General features: G+C 36.7%; 1 protein-coding gene across 1 annotated transcript in view; it reads right to left on the reverse strand.

The window, feature by feature from the left end:
• LOC135084374 (irregular chiasm C-roughest protein-like) overlaps window positions 1-19,393 on the reverse strand; it is a 55,695-nt gene that overhangs the window by 2,872 nt on the left and 33,430 nt on the right. Inside the window, exons 7-16 of the mRNA XM_063979149.1 lie at window positions 17,953-18,038; window positions 16,536-16,638; window positions 15,210-15,343; window positions 14,795-14,918; window positions 11,573-11,718; window positions 10,955-11,108; window positions 10,298-10,539; window positions 9,767-9,946; window positions 4,859-5,048; window positions 3,679-3,780 (exon numbers count right to left, since the gene is read on the reverse strand). Coding sequence (XP_063835219.1) covers window positions 3,679-3,780; window positions 4,859-5,048; window positions 9,767-9,946; window positions 10,298-10,539; window positions 10,955-11,108; window positions 11,573-11,718; window positions 14,795-14,918; window positions 15,210-15,343; window positions 16,536-16,638; window positions 17,953-18,038 — 1,461 coding nt within the window. The remainder of the gene's footprint in view (window positions 1-3,678; window positions 3,781-4,858; window positions 5,049-9,766; window positions 9,947-10,297; window positions 10,540-10,954; window positions 11,109-11,572; window positions 11,719-14,794; window positions 14,919-15,209; window positions 15,344-16,535; window positions 16,639-17,952; window positions 18,039-19,393) is intronic.

Consider the following 19,393-nt stretch of genomic DNA (forward strand, 5'->3'; position numbering starts at 1 on the left):
ACTATAAGACGAATTATAGTTTTTTGATCAAATGTAATAAGTATCACAGTAGCTATATATATGTGTAATTATTTTTTAAATATCATTTTTACTTTAGGAAATAACTAATTGAACATCACCTTATCTGAAATATATTCCGACGAACAATCTCGTAACATCAGACACGAGTTTGTACTCCGCAGTGACGGTCGATTTTGGAGGTTAAAACTATTTCTTTATTCTGAGTCATATTAATGATAAAACGTGTAAATTCAGTGTCACAGTATATGTTTTACGATGTCTGCATCATCAAGAAAGAAAATAATTTTAGATTTACCGCTACAAATGGATAAAAATGATTGTTGTGATACTACTTCAAACGAAAATAACAATAAAGCAAATAATAATCTGGGTAAGTACTTGTATAATATTTTCAAGTCAGACGCTTTTTAAAGATAGGCTAGGTGTTTTTACATTTTGTTTAATATTGCAAGAAAAATACGACACACATTAAAATTGCCGACGTATGTGACTAAAATATTTTGTTCTACGATAACTGAAAAAAATGTGTTTCTGTATTATTTGAAGTAGTAATTTAATTCTTAAGAAAATCCACAAAAGAACAACTCGTTTCGATAAAAAATAAATTTACCTTCTTATTTTCACTTAGGTTGTTGTTCAGCCAAAATTATCCTAAAACTTTTAAACGCATGTGCACATACGATGTTGTTCAACGTAAATTTAACAAAAAAATATAGTCGTATGTGATAATACGATTTTGTTCTTTGTAAAAACGTTTACATGAGACTTTGTTCTAAACAAAAAACAGCATTAAACACAATTAAAAAAATTTTTTTACTGGTAATAGGATAGCGCTTAAAGTAAGGTAATACAATTTAGAACTTACATTGGTTAATATTTGACTATAATACAGAATCTACATACACACGAGACATCCATACTAGCTCCCCGTTACCGTCAGAAACCCACGCCCTCATAGAGCGCTCGTCTCACTCCAAAACAATTTATACTCCCGATGAATGGCGCCTGCTTGTACGATGGGCAAAAACAGATGGTGAACCATATTTAGTCAAAGATATGGTGCAGGAAAACTTCTTTAACTTTAAAACTCATGTGAATGACAAAGTATGGAACAAAAAATTAATAAAACAAAAGATCATATTGTGGACTAAAATTAAAGAAGTTTTAGTTGATAAATCTGAACCAAATAAATTGTACTTTAAGTATGCTTTAAATGAAGAATCTTACGAATGCTTAGTTATACGGAACAATACAAGAAACTCATCTTTAATACCTGTCTTGGAACGTGCTTACTCTTCACCACTCAAATTAACAAAAGATAAATATAATGATCTAGATAGCATGTGCAAAACGGGTGTTATAAATGCTACTAATGCAGTATTTTTTAGATCTTTACCCTACAAATCTAGCAATGCAAATGATGACGACTTGAGTAGTGAAATTGATGAGTATATAATACACTAATTAACTTTTTTTTATAAAAGAAACAGGTAAATAAATACGTAATTGTTGATTACCTAACAAATTAGTGGAGTAAAATAAATAAGCAGAGGTTAATAAATTAGTGATTATAAGCAATGATTAAAATACAATTAAAAAAAACTACTACTAGATAATAATTTCGTTGTTATAAGGTTTAGTGATGACGTTATAATGTGATTATGTTGAACTTCATTAAACTATTTATTTAGTTTCAGTCAGACATAAAAAATGAATGTTGTTACAAAGCCTGTACGAACATTCATTTTTAATATTTGATTGTAAATAAGTAAATAGTTTTATGAAGTTCATTAATTATTTTAGACTAACGCTATTTGTATGGAAAACAGGCCCAAAGACGGGGTTCTTAATGTTTAAACGTAAAAGAACAAATTTATTTTGATACTAGAAACTTTTTGTTTTGTTTAACATTTTATAAGGGATTTTTAGGGATGAAAAACATAATTTTATTTCTACCGAATGTTATTTGTCGATATATTTACCACGGATCAACTTTTTTCCACTTTGGAAGCGTCTGTCACGCAAGCTATTCGGTTTAGAAAAAAAAATATTTTAGAAACCTCGATAACATTTTTGAAGACCTATCCATAGATACCACCCCACACGTATGTGTTTGATAAAAAAAAATTTTGAGTTTCCGTTCTAAGTATGGGGACTATGGGGAGCCCCCAATATTTATTATTATTTTTTTATTTTTGCATCAAAATCTTAATGCGGTTCACAGAATACATCTACCTACCATGTTTCAACAGTAAAGCTCTTATAGTTTCGGAAAAAAAAGGCTGTGACATACGGACGGACAGACGGACAGACAGACAGACATGACGAATCTATAAGGGTTCCGTTTTTTGCCATTTGGCTACGGAACCTTAAAAATGATTGTCTAAAATAGTTTTCCTTTTACCATCTACATTTAGATACGATAACGGTACCTAGATTTAACACATACGACTTTGGTATTGAGCCAATATCGATGTACATAGTCTCTTGTACACATACTACTTTTTGTGACTATAAAGATTCCATAAAACAAAGTCGCATATGTAGTTAAGTCTGAGTTTATTCCAGAAAACAAAGTCTTACTGTTACATAAGAATCCATTTTAAATAAAATACATATTTAAAACAAAACACTACACAGCAAAAACAAGTGAACAAAGGAAACAAATACTTTTTACTATAATTTACTTCAAATTATGATGTTCTGATACGTAATTCACATGCGTAACTTTAATGCTTCCTACTGCAATTAGACAACTTTGAAGATACGACTTTGTTCTTGGGACCCGTCGATATCTGTAATTAACTTTCCAGTTCTATGTAGTTGGTTCACTAAATACGATGGTTTTATACACGATAACTATGATGGTAGTGACTGTGTAGAATAGTCATGGAAAATGATGAGTTGCCAAGTAAGGATCATTATTGCTTAATATCGTTGGGGGTCCAATGACAGTTTCCCCCTGGAAAAACTTGACCTACATTGGTTGGGTTTTTATGGCGGTCAAGCTGTAGATCCTGGCTACACAGGAGTTGCAGCGGTAGGAATAGTCCCGGATAGAAAGTAAGGATCATAGGATTAAAATACATTCAAAATTAAGTTCATAATCAAAATTACTAAAGATAATAATACGAGTATAAGTTGCTCAGAAGTAACAGAAAAAACAGTGAGAAAAAACTCGTTCTTTTCACTGCTGAACAAAGGCCTCTCCCAAGGGTTTCCACAACGACCGGTCCATATTCAGGTGTTACCCTTTACCAGATCGTGGTTACGTCCTGGAAGACCTGCCCACACTTCGTTCTGGCCCGTACGTATCAGTACCGAACTAACTCATGTGCTACCATAGTAAATGACGAGTTTGTGTCCTATTGCTCTCATTTCAAAGCTCATAGTAGACTTATCAACTTGGAAAGGGATCAACACCGTATCGCCTTTTGCGAGCTGTCATCGCTTTTCGTGCGCTGTCAACCGCGAGGCGAGGCGTTTACGTTAAGGTGCGGATAAGTGTACGTTGCAGTATGGAGTTTCATACAAAGAATACCTCGAGTTGATACGGTTTTACGATCCCTTTCCGGGTTGATAAATGTGCTATGTCCTTAAGACGTAATAGCGTAGTTTAAATCTAAGATAAGTAAAGGTTTATCATATTTTACTTACACATAGGGCCGCTCCCTCTCAAGTACGGGTTTCCGTAGGTAGCTGCGTATCTGACGTCAACGCCACCAGTGAACGCCACTCCAGGGTTGGTCATTGGTATGACTAGATAAAAAATAATTTGATGAGTACAAAAACCATGATCAAGAAAAGTAAGTTTAAATATCATCACCATCAAGTTTTTTTTATGCAAAACAAGGCAGGTATTTGACCACAATCGTACATGGTGTTAAGTGGGATGCAGTCTAGGATGGTACATATCTGCCCTGTAAGTGCCTATTCACTCTCGCCTTGAAAAGGCCCAGAATATAGTCTTCGGGAAAGACAGCAGCCGGCAGCGAATTCCAGTCCCTAGCTGTTTTTATTATCCATTGCAGGAGCACGACCCTCTCTAATATTTTATCAGAGGCAAATGAAGGATTTGACCTACACCCCCCACGCTGGCTAGACAGTTCCGGCTTAATATAAATAGCACCACCCCCCTCTTCCCGTGAAAGTCGTACAAGGTGACTAAGAAAGAAATATGCAAACATCAGGCCTGGACAACCCGTCTGGCCAGCGTGGAGAGTGTAGGTCAAATCCTCCGTTTGACTTAGTGTCTGAGCTGAACAGTATCACACTCACAGTGCATCAGTCACAGCCTACGACCAGGAGAAACCGCAGTAAAACCTAAGTAAGACCTTTCCATACCATTTGCTCTTAATTGATTGTGCTTGTAATTTATATTTCTCCATAGCCTGTTTTGCAGCGATAATTTACGTAAAGCCTTTAGAATTTGCAGTCCACTCAAGGTCACACACTAACACCTAGGGAAATGGCTTGTATTATTATCAATTTGCCACAAAGTCGATTTATCACGAAAATATTATCATGAGTAAATTCGTCACACTTAAAATTATTTTCTAGCAAATTATTATGAAGTATTGACATCTACTTACTGTATCATTTTTATGACGAATTTACCTTCAATGTATAGAAGTTACAAAAGTGTGACGAATCGAGTTTATGGCAAATTCACAATAACCCAGTGGCTTCGTTGGAGACAGTCGTGTTCCTGCAGTGGAAACTAAATGACCTGATGATGACTGACAACCGTATACGGTTCATGTGTGACCCTGTTCGTCCACGCGCACTGTGTAGTAATGTTTATGAATACGGGCATAAATTAGCACTATTTACTTACCATCAGGTCCAACCCCTGCCAGTCTGCCACAGCTAGTCTGCCTGTGCAGAGATCCACAGTGACTTGGGTACGTAGACCCATCAGTGCTCCTCGACAGTGACCCAGTGAGCGAGTCACTGGAGGGCATTGGAGGGGCGTAGTCCCGGCTGTAGTCCACGTAAGGGACGTAGCCGTTGCTCTGTCCTTGAGCCTAGAGAGGAATAGAATAGGGGTTATAGAGGTTACCTTAAATTTTAAATTACCCTTACACATGCTAAAGCACGCTGGACGCAGGCCGCTAACAACCGGGCAACATGGAAAGCATTGGGGGAGACCTATGTTCAGCAGTGGACGTCTTATGGCTGAGATGATGATGATGCTAAAGGATAGGATACCGCTAGTCAATTGAAAAAATCTTGGACATCGTATACTGCACCGTCCAGTCTACTTAGTTAAGTTTTATGGTACATGATGGTACATACTGGGTAACCATAGAGTTTGTGCGAAAATACCCATGCTTGGAGTAACTTGTAGGAAGTCTTGACAAATGAGCTGATCGAATGACATGCGCTTTCGAGTGCACTAAGTCTAGGTATAACAACAATAATTGATCCCACCAAGTATTAAAGATGAAGGAGCTTGAATTTCTTAGTTATTAATTTTTTTCTGGCGTTAAAGGTCGCGATCCAAATATTTTTAAAACATTAGGCAGTTCAATTTTTTCAAGTTACTTTAATAATATAAAAAGATATCAAATACTACAGTTATGACCTCCAAAGAAAATTAGGTCTGAAGATATGTCTGCAAAAAATACTACTGCTAAATTGTTGAAAAAAGTATTTTAGTGATCGAACAAAACGATAATTGAATTGAACGATAACAACGAAATACATTATTCATGTCATCGAAGGATCTCCAAAGAAAGAAGTTAATAATCTAGGTTTATTTATTCTGTGTCTACGAGTAACTATGCCTACTAACGAATACCTCTATAACAAAGCTGAAGAGTTTGTATGTTTGGTTTAATACCCTTATCGAAGGAACTACGAGTCCGAATTGAAAATATCTTCTTTTTTTATCCTCAACGAGGAAGCTCTTGGCCTGTATCTCACCTGATGGTAAGTAACGATCAGGCTGAAGGTGGAAGCGAGCTTCACCCGGAATCCTCAACCACGGAGGAACCAGCTATCTTACCTCTAACTGCCGGAACACAACAATGCTGTTAACATTGTTGTTATGGCGACAGACTTAGGTAAGATGGTGGTAGCTAGCCAGGCGGACTTAGAACAAGCCCTACCACCAACCAAACCGAACAGAAAAATGTGCCCCCACTGGGAATCGAACCCGGGACCTCTGCGTCTGAAGCAGGTGGTCTTACCACTAGACCACAGAGGCGGTTAATCTTTTTGTATTTGATTGTCTATTTATTGTCCGCCCCGGATTCGCACGGGTGCTATGTATTCTAGGCATAAACCTTCCTCTCGAATCACTCTATCTATTGCTGACTAAACTAACGCCCGTATTTACAAACATTACTATGAGGTCTCACAGTGCACGTGGACGCAGAGGGTGACACACGAACCAATCACAAAGCTCTATTCAACGCTGTGCGTTCGATTTGCTGCTTCACTTAAGCAAGTATCGTTTGTGAATACGGGCTTATCTAACAAAATTATTATATTCAAACAATTTTCACGTGTACGAAGTCGCGGGCACAGCTAGTAGTTGTGATATCAAATGAAACCCTTGTAGTTTTAGTTAGCTGTCCTATCTGTAACAAAGGATCTTTGACGAGCTCAAGTATTTTTTTTACATAAAATAAAAATCTAACTTTAGTAGACACTCATCAGTTGGAACAAACACATTTTCTTTCTTTTATTTATTTCTTTCTTCATTAAAGACCTATTGTGCCTACATCGACTGTGTGTGACACATAGATTGGGTCAATCTCGAAAACTATAGTGAAACGATTAAACGTCAAGTGGTAAAAATCGGAACTGAATAACCCAATATTGATAAATCAATAAGATTAATCTGATCTTTATTAGGTTACGGTTTAGTGTTATTATTATTATTTAAGAACTAATTCCAATAAATTAATTTAGAACCTTAAACTTAGAGTTATAATATATCACCTCAACCAAATAGGTACCTAGTTGCCTCCAATTTTATTTTATTTATTTTTTAGTTTTATTTTACAAATCCTGTCACTCCTCTTAACTTTAGAAGAACCTTTACATAGAAAATTCAAGCCAAAAGAAACACTTAGCTCATAAATCTCAAAGATAACTGTATTTTCACAAGAAGGCTCGAAGATGGGAAAAATGCAATGCATACATCAGTATTTCTCTTGAGATTACACTAGTAAAGGCGCATATCCACTAGGAGCACGCAAACGAGCAACGTAAATGAAATTGACGTTTTTTAAACTTACTCGGTTGCAATCAAGTAAAATCTGCGTCAAATAGTTCACACTCAAAGTGGCCAGTGGCAACATACCATATTCCAATTGTAACAAAGACGTGTTGCGAACTTTTTGGCTACTTTGGATGTCACGAACTATTTGACGCTGACTGTATGTACCTTACAACGGTTATTTGCCTCTCCTTAGGTTTTCTGGAAGATACCTTTTTCTCCAAAAAGCCGTTGTAACATTTTCTGTTCGTTTTTAATTGATTTTTTTAATAAAGATAATAGCAGATGGTAGAAAGATGACTAGGACGACATTGAAATACTTCATTAAATGGTTATCACGGACTATTAACTAAGTTAATGGGATAATTTTGCCACAGACTTTTTCAAACTGCAATTTGACTAAGCCAGCTAATCATAAAGTAAAACTTTTCATTTTGTAATTTTGTAAAATAAATTATCACAACAATAGCAAATAGAACATACAAGTACATGTAAATTTCATTATCACCAAGTTCCGATGCACGTTAACGTATCATGCATTTTCAGCGGCAAAAGCAATTGGAAATAATATTCAAATTGAAGTTAGTGGTACTTTATAATGTTCACAGCCCGTGAACGTTCGATGGAAAATAATTACACGTGAGCGCTTTTAGTGTGAATGCACCTTTATTTAGATAACTGTGCTTTGTGCACAACTTTGAAAAATTGGTCGGTTTTGTTGAAATAAGTTCAAGTTTTTTGTTTAGAACTTTTCTTATTATAAAGGCAATCACAATAGAAAAATTAGAACTGAAACAAAGTTAAAAAATGTTTTTGTTAGATGTTCTGCTTAAAATTTTCATTAGAAAAATTTTCCATACAAAATAATAGAGTTTGCTTAACAGTTCAAAAGTTCTCTCTAAAACCAATTTAAATTTTTAGTTTTTAGGAAAGGTATTAAGGTACACACAGACATAATTCTAAGAAAAAATATTTATCATTAAAATTTAAAGTAAAATATAGGTCGCTCAACGAAAGTTGAGGCGAAAACTTACTCACACTGATGTAATATTATACAGAACAAAAACAACACATCACACATCTACCTCGCTTCTGTTAAATATCTGGAAACGAGATAGAAAGTACTAGTCAGTCTGACTACGCAAAACGTCAGGGCAGACAGCGTATACAGATACAAATCGTTCCTTATGTTGAAGGCCTCAACTTTCTTTGCGCGATCTATACTACTTTTTCTGGAATAACAGCTCAAGAAAAGCATGTCAATTGACTAGGGTGTCCCTGTCCACTGTGTAACTTTGGCTAACGCCCGCATTCACAAACAATGCTTGCTTAAGTGAAGCAGCAAATCGAACGTACAGCGTTGAATAGAGCTCTGTGATTGGTTCGTTGACACCCTGTGCGTTCACACGCACTGTGAGACCTCATAGTAATGTTTGTGAATACGGGCGTTAGTTGCACCATCTTGAAAATAACCAGTGTTTGTATATGGAGTATGAGAGACTTTTGACGTTTGTTAAAGTTAATGTAAGATGGTGCAACTCAGGGTTATTGTAACAAAAAATTACAGCTCTCTAGTGCCAACTGTTTCCAAGCAAAACCTTGGACAGACAGACAGACAAAAAAATAAAAATAAAATAAAATAAAAATGGAATTTATTTCTCACCACAAACAAGATACAATGTAACATGCTTACGATTAGGTATAACCAAATATGTATATGTAACCTGTTTGTGGAGACTGGTGATCTATGGTAAGTAAAAAATACTTGTGTTACAGACCACCAGGTCTCCACCCCCAGACATGTCTTAAGGTATAGTAATACCCGTGGCTTACTTAAAAATACTTAGGTATAAGTACGACAATCATGTACATATTTTAATGTTACAGTCTCTTTATAAAGATATCCTCTGTCTCTTGGTAAGATAACTTACTTAACCATCTAAATAAGATTTCTTTACATTCGTGCTTGTTTTTAGGGTAAATGTTCAACGAAGCATTAATTTTATCGTACAGTTTTGGTCCTTGCGTACAAAAGAATCTATCAGCAAAAGAAGAGTTAAAAGTTTCTGTATGGCATACTTTTTTATATCTTCGTCTGACAGCAGCTTCTTGGTCCTGTATATATTTAGTATCTCTATGTTGCATAAGTATAGTATTTAATATATATAATTGACGGATAGTTAGAACTTCACTATCGGCATACAATGTTGAAGTTGGGTATAGGATTGGTTTAAAAAGACATATTTTTAGAATTAACCGCTGCGCCCTTTCAATTTTTAAAAAGGTGACTTTTTGCCGCTCCCCCCCCAGATTGCAACACAGTATGACATAATTGATTGACATAGAGATAAATAGACCTGCTTTAAGGTTTTGCCATAAGTGACATGTCTAAGTTGTTTAAAAATATAAATTAATTTTCTAACTTTTTGTGTCAAATACAGACAGACAGACATATCGAAACTATAAGGGTTCCTTGTCAGGACTACGGAACCCTAAAAAAGACACAAAACTCACCTTAAAATGAAGATTATTTATCGGCTGATTGAAGTCCCCGCTGTATCTCTGGTACTGCTTCATCAGCTGGTTGTCGTAACCCTCAGGCAGAGGAACTGGTCCCGCCAGGGGAAGGCCCATGTTTGACGTCAGATGCAGGGTTGGGTGCAGGTCGGTTTCAGAACCGGCGTTTGAGTTGTCCTAAAAAGGAGGGGACACCATTATACAGGTGACTGAGTTAGTTGCAGTATGTATTCTCAGCACTTGCCAAATGTTTGTCTCGAAATGCTAGTAGGAGAAAAAAATCACGAGACATGACAAGCTCAATAAGTAGTTGTATTTAGTTAACTCCATCCACATTAATGTATTATTTTGATAAGATACTGATATTTTGCTAATATTGATAAAATTGACAATAACAAGAGGTACAAAAGTTATAAGAATGAAAATAAATGATTAATTTCCTAAAAATACTTCTGTATCCAATTTCAACCAAACCGGGAATATGCCAATATAAAACATACTCGTAGTTAACGAATTAACTATACTTACTATGTCACAGCTGCCTTCCACCTGCCTCAGTTCCAGCTTCAGATCACTAATATTAGAACTCCTATCGCTATCCTTGTACTGGTCAGCACAGTTTTTCCCAATATCCGTGATATCAGGCTTCTTCACCGAAGGGTCTGACTTCTTAGTCTTCCGGTGGCATAGCATGATCATCAACATGATGATGAGGACTAGGATCGCTGCTGAGGCGCCTCCAGAGACTATGAGGATTAGGGAGTTGGTTTCTGGAAAAAAATATCAGCTGTAACTTCATAAATAGATTGATGGTCTCTTGAGGGTAAGTTACTCCAGATCTAACAGCTACGTACAAAAAACAATGAATTATAAATCGACAATTTAGCCAGTCTTATTGCTAGCAAGGGATCTTTATTCACAGTTCCTTAGTTCAGATAAAATATATTCTGTCAATAAAAAAGAGAGAGACTAGTTCCTTAATTCAGAGAGATTTCTCATCGACAGTGAAAAAGGGGCTTGTTCCTAAGATAATTTGTCTTATAAAGATGTAGACTGTGTCCCTTTTCATTTATAATTAATATTTGACTGGTGAAAGAAAGATTTTCTAGGTTTCTTTGACTTGTGTCCCGGGTGAGATTAATATCAAGATCGTTTGGTTGACCTATAAAAATAACTCATACTTACTGTCAGCCACTAATTTTATCTCAATGCTGTCCATCCCATATAGATTGGTTACAGTGCAGTTGTATGACCCGAAGTGCCTCGATTCACTCTTCCTTATGATCAACGTGGATTTGGTCATACGATCTGCCAACGATTCTTCAAGGAAGGCGTATTCCTAGAAGATATCAAGATTTTTAGTACGATTATAATCTAGGTTTATGTTTACAAATAGTTGTGAATTGGCAACAAATAGCTACTTTTAGGGGAATTTAAGTCCTTATCATCATTGTTTCAGCCACACGTCCACTGCTGTACATAGGCCTCCTCCAATGATTTCCAGATTGGACGGTTGGTAGCCACCTACATCCAGCGCCTTCCTGCTACCTTATTAGGACTTCGAACTCCCCCTATGTTTTTTTGATTAATTTCGTTGTGGGTCCAATGACAGTTAACTTTCCTCTGGGACTAAATTGACTTTCACTGATTGGGTTTTTATTGGAGGTAAAGCTGTAGATCCTGGCTACACAGGAGTTGCAGCGGTGGTGACGAGAGGTGGGAATAGACCCGTAACCTTTTGAGGTTGTCGGTCACTTTGAGGGGACGCTGCAAATTTAGGTAACATTTAGTAACAAAACTTACTTGGTTGTGAAAGGTATTGATCTCACTACCCTCAAAAGTCCACATGATGTAGTCTGGCTTTGGAACTGAGAAGGAGACGCACTCTATCCTCACGCTGTCCCCTTCAACTCCGTATTGGGTGCTGTTTGACGTTATTTTTGGAGGCCCTGAAAAAAACTTTTGGTTAAACGAATACAGTAACTTAACAAAATCTAAGAGTGTCTACACTATTTATGCAACAAGAGAGAATCCTTTATCTAGCAATGATGTTAAACTATAGGTAGACAATGATAATAGAAACAGACAATAGTGAAAACAAATAAATCCAAATCGAAATGACTATAGATCGTTTCATCCACGAAAACGCACCCGACCAATTTATGGTCGAGAGAAGCGCGGGGTGCGGGGAGTTTGATCCGAGCAATCCGAGCGATATTATTGTAGTGTGCGTGTGCACTTATAGATAATAGCGTGTACCAATAACACTCAAACATTAGCGGAAGAATGGTGGGGCGCGTCTTCGTGGATGAAACGATCTATACCTATATCTTTTTGAACCCCTACAAAAAAACTACATAAGTGGATTTTAACAAATTTTAGCGACGAAATCTCGGTAGTCAATAAAATTAGTCTCCTGGCATTTTATTAAAATAACAATCAAACAATATCCATAGCAAAAGCAACTGTCTAGAACATGCCATCTTTGACATAGCACAAATAATCCGAGCCAATAAACTGCAGGTCTACTCCGAAACGTGTTTACGTAGTTTCAAGTCTATCTGTCACTGTCGCTCATGCGGGCATCTTGCTTTGAGCAAAAGGGATGGCAACATTCGAAACTTCGGATGACGTTTTTCGGGGTAACCCCGGTGAACTCGCTGGAATAGACGGAATACCAAGTCCCATGTCAACTCCCTAACGAGTTGTCTCCAGGGCTGACGCGGCGCCAGCTTGCAAAATATTTTCGGAGTTGAGAAATGTAGGGTTATATTTCATGTAAAGAAAAAGAGAAATAAATTCTATCTTTAATGGGATTAAAAATGGAACTAAGATGGAACTCATTAAAAAGGCACAAAGTGAAAGTATATTTTTTTATCAATATTATTAAATTTGATCTCTGGTGTAATGTAACAATTTTATTGCCATTTGCAATTTTTTGTTTATTTTTTTATTCAATTTTAAATATTTTTTTTATTCGCTTTTGCCCCCGACTTTTTTTCATGTAGATTTAATTCCACGAAAGATGTCAATTTAGGAGGCAGTTTAATTCCACGCCTATTGCGCACCCATATTATGTAAAAAAAATCTGATATTTTGTCATTTACTTATATTTCTTTATAGTTTTGTTGCGAAATAACTAGGAATAGAGAGGATAAGATATAAATGCAAGTTAAGTACCTATCTATCCAGTCTTGATGAAATAAGATCTACCTACCTACCGCCTACCACCCATTGTATGAATAAAACCAGTCTAGAGCAGGTAGTCCTTGGCAGCACATGCTGAGCCACCTCCATTTTGTTTTTGTTTTTTTATCTTTTAATCGTAAGTTTTTTTGTTTTTTTTTTTACCTTTTGTAGTTTTGTTTCTTGTAATTCCTTTTTTTTTTGAGTTAAAAAAAGCAATACATTTTGGACTTAGCCTTTTGGCACCCCTATCTGTCAGGTGGTCGCTCGAAGGTCATTCGTAGCTGGAGTTTGCGACTACCTAAGGAAACTTATAACCCTGTATCACTTCGAAATATTACCGTCGTTATGCCAGTTTGATGACGTAACGGCTTTGTAGTTCCTGACAAGTTTGGAGCCCATTTGTTTAGCAACTAGCTTATGCCAGCGGCTTTGTCTACATTTGTCATAGAATGGACTGATGCCAATCAAAATGAAGAACGTAGCACACTTATCAACCCGCAAAAGGGATCATGGCCGTATCAACTCGAGGCGGTCAGTATTCTTTGTATGAAACTCCGTACTGCAAAGCACACGTCTTGTCCGCACCGTAAGGTAAACGCCTCGCCTCGCGGTTGACAGTTGACAGAAAGGGGATGACATCTCGCGAAAGGCGATACGGTGTTGATCCATTTCCGAGTTGATAAGACCCTAATGTGGCTTTCTACTGGTGAAAGAATTTTCTAAATCAGGGCAGTGGTATTTTTTGTACTTATTCCATGAATTTTTAGACCATGAAAGTTTAAAACATTATAATAAAAATAAAATTAAAACAATGAGACAGTAACAAAGTAAAAATTGAATTTACTTTCTTACCGTCTCATTTGAATATTACATTAACTTCGGTATTTCTGCTTCTGTCTCTTTCACTCCTACAACCTTGGTACAAATAAAAAAGGACGGAAAACCTTGAAATTATATTGCGATGTAGACGTACAGTTGTACGCGACAACTCATTAGGGAGTTGACATGGGGTCCCTATTCCAGTGAACTCAGCTTCACGTCAAAGATGTCACGGTAATAAGGGTGATTTTGGCTATGATACTGTTGCTAGTGATGTGCCAAGAACAAATTGAATAGGTACGAGTATATCTACGGATACTCTACCGGAACCAATACACTCTTCAGACTGCAGATATTAGAATAGGCGCAGACCATCGATTTTTCGCCGGCCGATAGTTTAATTGGGCAGTTGATCAGTATGGGCATGTATGAAAGTGCGCACATTACACCGATTTGATTTGGCCGATTCTTCAAACAATTTAAAATCGGGCACAACTATCGGCCAACTAAAAATCGATGGTCTGCGCCTAGTCTTAGTCTACCGATAGTTTGGTTGTCTTCTAATTTCTATGAAGAATCCGCCGATACCAAATCGTTGTAATAAATAAATGATTAACAGTCCGACCCAAAAGTCTGCGGGATGTGTAACACTCAGAGTAGAATAAAATCACCTACCCTTTTCACGTAGACGTTATAAGGCATCTAAGGTCTGTATTTGTGTGATGTCCATTGTAATAAATGTATCTTTCTTTCTTTCTTTCTTTCTTTCTTTCTAAGGGAGAAATATGTGAACATCAGGCCTTCAGTGTAGGTCACATCCTCTTTTTGCTCTGGTGAATAAGAGAGTATGGTTCTCCCCCGAGAATGGAAAGTAAATGACAAGTGATGATGACGATAGTGATATCCATTGATCGAAGCCTATGTATATTTTAGTTCAAATTTTGCTTACTTCGGGGCTAAAAAGGCGCAGTGTAAAATATCCGAGGATTATTTACTATTATTATATATACTTCTTACCTCTTACAAAAATCATGGCGGGTGCTTCAATGTCTTGCTGGTTATCGATGGTGGCTTTACACCAGTATTGTCCTGCAGACTGGGCTGTCACAGTGATGGTCAAGTTTTGAGATTTGCCCACTCTCTGTGTACAAAAAAAATAATTTTAATGTATGATTCTAAGGTGACTTGCATCAACTTAGGTACTTTAACCTTACCTAAAAATTTAACCGGTGTTTTTTGTAAGGAGTTCGACAGATATGGTGTAACTCAACCTAAATGTTTTGGTAACATAGTTGTCTCATATTAATATACCACGAGGATTAATTGAATAAAACAACTTGACCTTACTGGGAAATCAGAACCCGGGTCTGCTTGAGTTAAAATCACTGCACTGGATCACCATTACATTAACCGTAAATCCAAAAATACTTACTATAACCCGGTCGTTTTCATACCGCAGCCAGAGCACCTTCGGGGGAGGATGGCCATCAACCTTACAGCTGAGGGTAGCTTGCGATCCAGCTTCCACTTCCACGTTCTTGGGACGCTCGAGGAAGGTTGGTCCATCTAGAGACAAAAATATTGAAACATAGAGTTAGAAAACTGTGAGGTTGAAGAGCACTAACGTCCAGATAGCCAGAACTAGAGTCAACGAGCCTAACTTTAAAATTATATCGACTAGAACTTTAAAATCGTCCCTACTAACATAAAGGTACCAACACCATGCTTCTCATTAAATTTATGTCAATCTTTATTGTCTTATAATTATATCAGTATCATAAAATACAAAAATGTTTAATCAAATAATGAATTTATTCACTCTTTGACCTGGACATAAGTATTATCTAGCTAGATGATATTTTTTCTCAACACTAGTCCACATTTACTCTCCCAAATAAATGTTAGGATCAAAAAATGAATTTGAGACATCATAGCTCCTTTTAAAAGCTTTATGGCAAAAAATAAATGAATAATTTTTGAATGAAATGGCAAAAAATAAATCCATTAATAATATTGACAGAGACAAACTCGAGGGAAGGAAACGTGGTCATAAACTTGCATCCAAATACAGAGTGCTTTAATGTCCGTCCATGTTGACATTGTATTAACATAACACCGGTCTAATGGGGTACTAATCCCTTGGAAGTCCGTTAAGTCACTGACTGTAATGCGGGTTTATCGACATGTGAATTTGGGGTAATATCGATAAATTAGCGGACATTATAGTGCTCAGCACTAGTGATGGGAGAACATGGACACAATACGGAGAAGTGATGAGAAGACATGAATCGATAAATTAAAGGACAATTAATGTTGTCGACACGAAAAGAAGAAGAAGAAGGACAATGACTATACATAATACGTTTTAATAGACCTTCACTAATTGGGGTTTTATTGGCGGTCAAGCTGTAGATCCTGGCTACATAGGAGTTGCAGCGGTGGGAACGAGAGGTGGGAATAGTCCCGTATTCAAAATACGTGGACTCATTGACAGAGAGAGACTTTACTTATGTGTATAGGAGAGTATGATTTTAAAATTTTAAAAAATCTGTCTCAGATTCAGATGGGAACTGACCTTTTGCTCGTCAGGCGACTGCTCTGCTACTCCTAATGCTTCTTTTTCTTTTCGTGTCGACAACAAACCGACACAGTGTCAGCCCAAAACTCCGCCACAAGAGTGGCGTTGTCAGTAGCCTTTATTGAATCTTCCTGCATGCATTTGACCTATGCTTCCTAATGCTAAAAAAATAATACTTACATGCCACTTCCAAGGTCTTCGTATCGGCACTCTTTCCAATGATATTGTGCACTTCACACTTGACTGTAGCCTCGTTGTATGATCGGGATATGTTCTTCAGTACCTATAACAAAATTATATATTGAAACACCATTCTTTTGAATACAAAGTATGTATCTAGTCTGTGAAAGTTCAATAGCCAATTTAAACTTGATAGTTTCTGTAAAAAAAAAATATTTTATTTTATTTTGTTTGGAAAACATACAGTGAAACAATAACAGATTAATAACCACTGCTTAAGAAACTACACACCATTTACATGTTTTCGCATATGTGTAGCAATACTTTCTCATATCCAGCCTATCATCAGCATCATCATCATCATCATCATCATTATCATCATCATCAGGACGTTTAGTCTCCACTGCAGACGCGTACGACACGTGGTGCCCCAAGCAAACTTGGCGGTGCACTGTAGCAGACGAGGCGAAGAAAATCGGCAAGACTTGGAGCGAGATCAAACGCGAATCTCAAGACCGAACGCGATGGAGGACTGTTGTGGACGCCCTGTGCCTCATCTAGGGGACATACATAGGACCTTAAGTCAAGTCAAGCAGGAGTATAACCCCTCGAATCTTCTGAATAGGTATTACAGTTGTACAACACCAATACAACTTTTTGAAGCCACGATTTCAAATTCTTACACGACCAAGACTCATGAAAGGCGTTTCAATTTTTTTCAAACAAAATATACCCTCGCCAGGCGAAAGGATAGACGTGGTACAGTTTTGAAAACCCCCTCAACACACCTAATGAAAAATGTATATTGCAGGTGTACCGTGTGCCAAGAAGAAATTTGAAAATTCTCCTCCGGCAGGAAATGCTCTCTGGTACATGCAAATGCAGCCTGTAAAATTAATACGGAGGGAATATATGGGAGTCTTTATTACAGAGCATCCTGCTAACAAAATTATGTGGAGCTAAATGAATTGTTAAGTAAGCTACTTTATGGATACGGGAAATGAGCGTTAGGCAAATGTTTTTAACAATGGAAATAATGTGCATTTATAACGAACTATAAAGAATAAACGGTGTAATATTAAAATTAAGAAAAAGAGGTTTTGGTAGTTAACTTCTGTAAAATATATTTACGGACACATAAGTACCATTTTGTGCAGTTTGTAGTTTATATTTTTCTCTATTTTTAAAGAATAACCTCAATAATAGGGCAGCAAGGTTCTGGTGTAGGCCACGTACCGGAAAGCGTGTCGTAGGTCGTACACCCACAAAGTTAGACTGATGACCTCATAAAGGTATCAGGAAGGCGCTGGATGCAGGCCGCTACCAACCGGTCATTATGGAAATCATTAGGGGACGCCTATGTTCAGCAGTGGACGTCCAATGGCTGAAATGATGACGTAAAATAAAAAGAACTTACCAGCTCACTGCTGTCACCAGCTATCTGATCATTGTTCACGTACCACTTGTATGTGAGTTCGTTAGGGTTGGCAGACGCTTGACAACCTGTAAAAAAGTACTGTAGTTAGAAAAATAGAGCTAGTTTTGTAACAACAGCTATAGGGATTATTGTCGTACATAACTACAGTAAAAAACATAAACACATATGATGGACTTATTGTAGTAATTTAAGACCTGTACCATATTTCAAGAAATAAATAATTTGAATTTGAATTTGACAGTTAATACACTAATTTGGCGTATTATACTATTGAAATTAATCTTACTTATACATAATAAGATACAAAGATACTTTAATAACTTAATCACATTATGTTTTTGGCGGAAAAATGACAATCTTAGTCCTTCTACAACTTCAAATCTTCTATACAAAAAGTTCATCAACATTAATTCAATGACTCAGGCGCGAAAAAATCGCACCAAACTAACAATAATTACCTTAAACTTTAACCTTTGCTTAATTGGTATAGAGTCGCCTTCTATTTACAATTTTTACTTCTATAATAATATCTTTGATTCGTGATAATTGGCAAACATCCTATCAGCCATGTTTTAATTAAATTAAATCATTAATTAAGCATCAACTTATTATCAAAAATGCACTGTCAGCGATGTAACACAAAATTTAATTACTCATTTATCATGAACTCCCAGTTGAACTTACTGCATCCAACTTAAAACGACAAAATCACAGAAGAAGAAGTTTAGTTTCAAATTTTAATTAAAGGTTATATTTTTAGCCTATCTAGAAGCATTGACAATCTTTACAAAAGTATAGAAATCGGTAATCATTGAATGATGATGACTGCACTTAAGCCTGTAGGTATTAATAAATTTAGGAATCGAGAATACATTTTAGGACAATAATAAAAAAACCACACCGATCAAAATAATAATGCTCCTTATAATTTCTTGTTGTAGTCGGTCAAAAGTATTGAGTATTTTTTTAAAAAGCGATTTTAAACATACAGTATTGCTTTAACCCTACCACTGCTTCGTGAATAGACCAGGCAGCGCAAGTAACTCAGTCGTTCGTTTCAGCCGAAAGACGTCCACTGCTGGACAAAGGCCTCCCTGCGCCGCTCGCATTCTCAGTCACCAAGTTAAAAAATATAATCGGAAATGCTTCTACCTCATTTCCGTTCACCAAAAACCAGTCTCCGAACAATAACTCACCCTCACACAGACCATTCGTGAGATTTATTTTTATTTCCGGCTTGGAACATGCATCATCTCATACGGGAACTGTTTTCATTCTTGTAATAATAATAAAAATGTTTCAAGCAACGCTAGACGCTTTAACCCTAGAGTGCTCGCGCTATGAGCATCGAGTTATTTTCTACACGATGCGTTTGTTAAAGTCAAGCGTTTCAGTAGCTGCCTCCCCATACTTCACCTCC

This window comes from Ostrinia nubilalis, chromosome 26, assembly GCF_963855985.1.
Source record: "Ostrinia nubilalis chromosome 26, ilOstNubi1.1, whole genome shotgun sequence".
Lineage (NCBI taxonomy): Eukaryota > Metazoa > Arthropoda > Insecta > Lepidoptera > Crambidae > Ostrinia > Ostrinia nubilalis.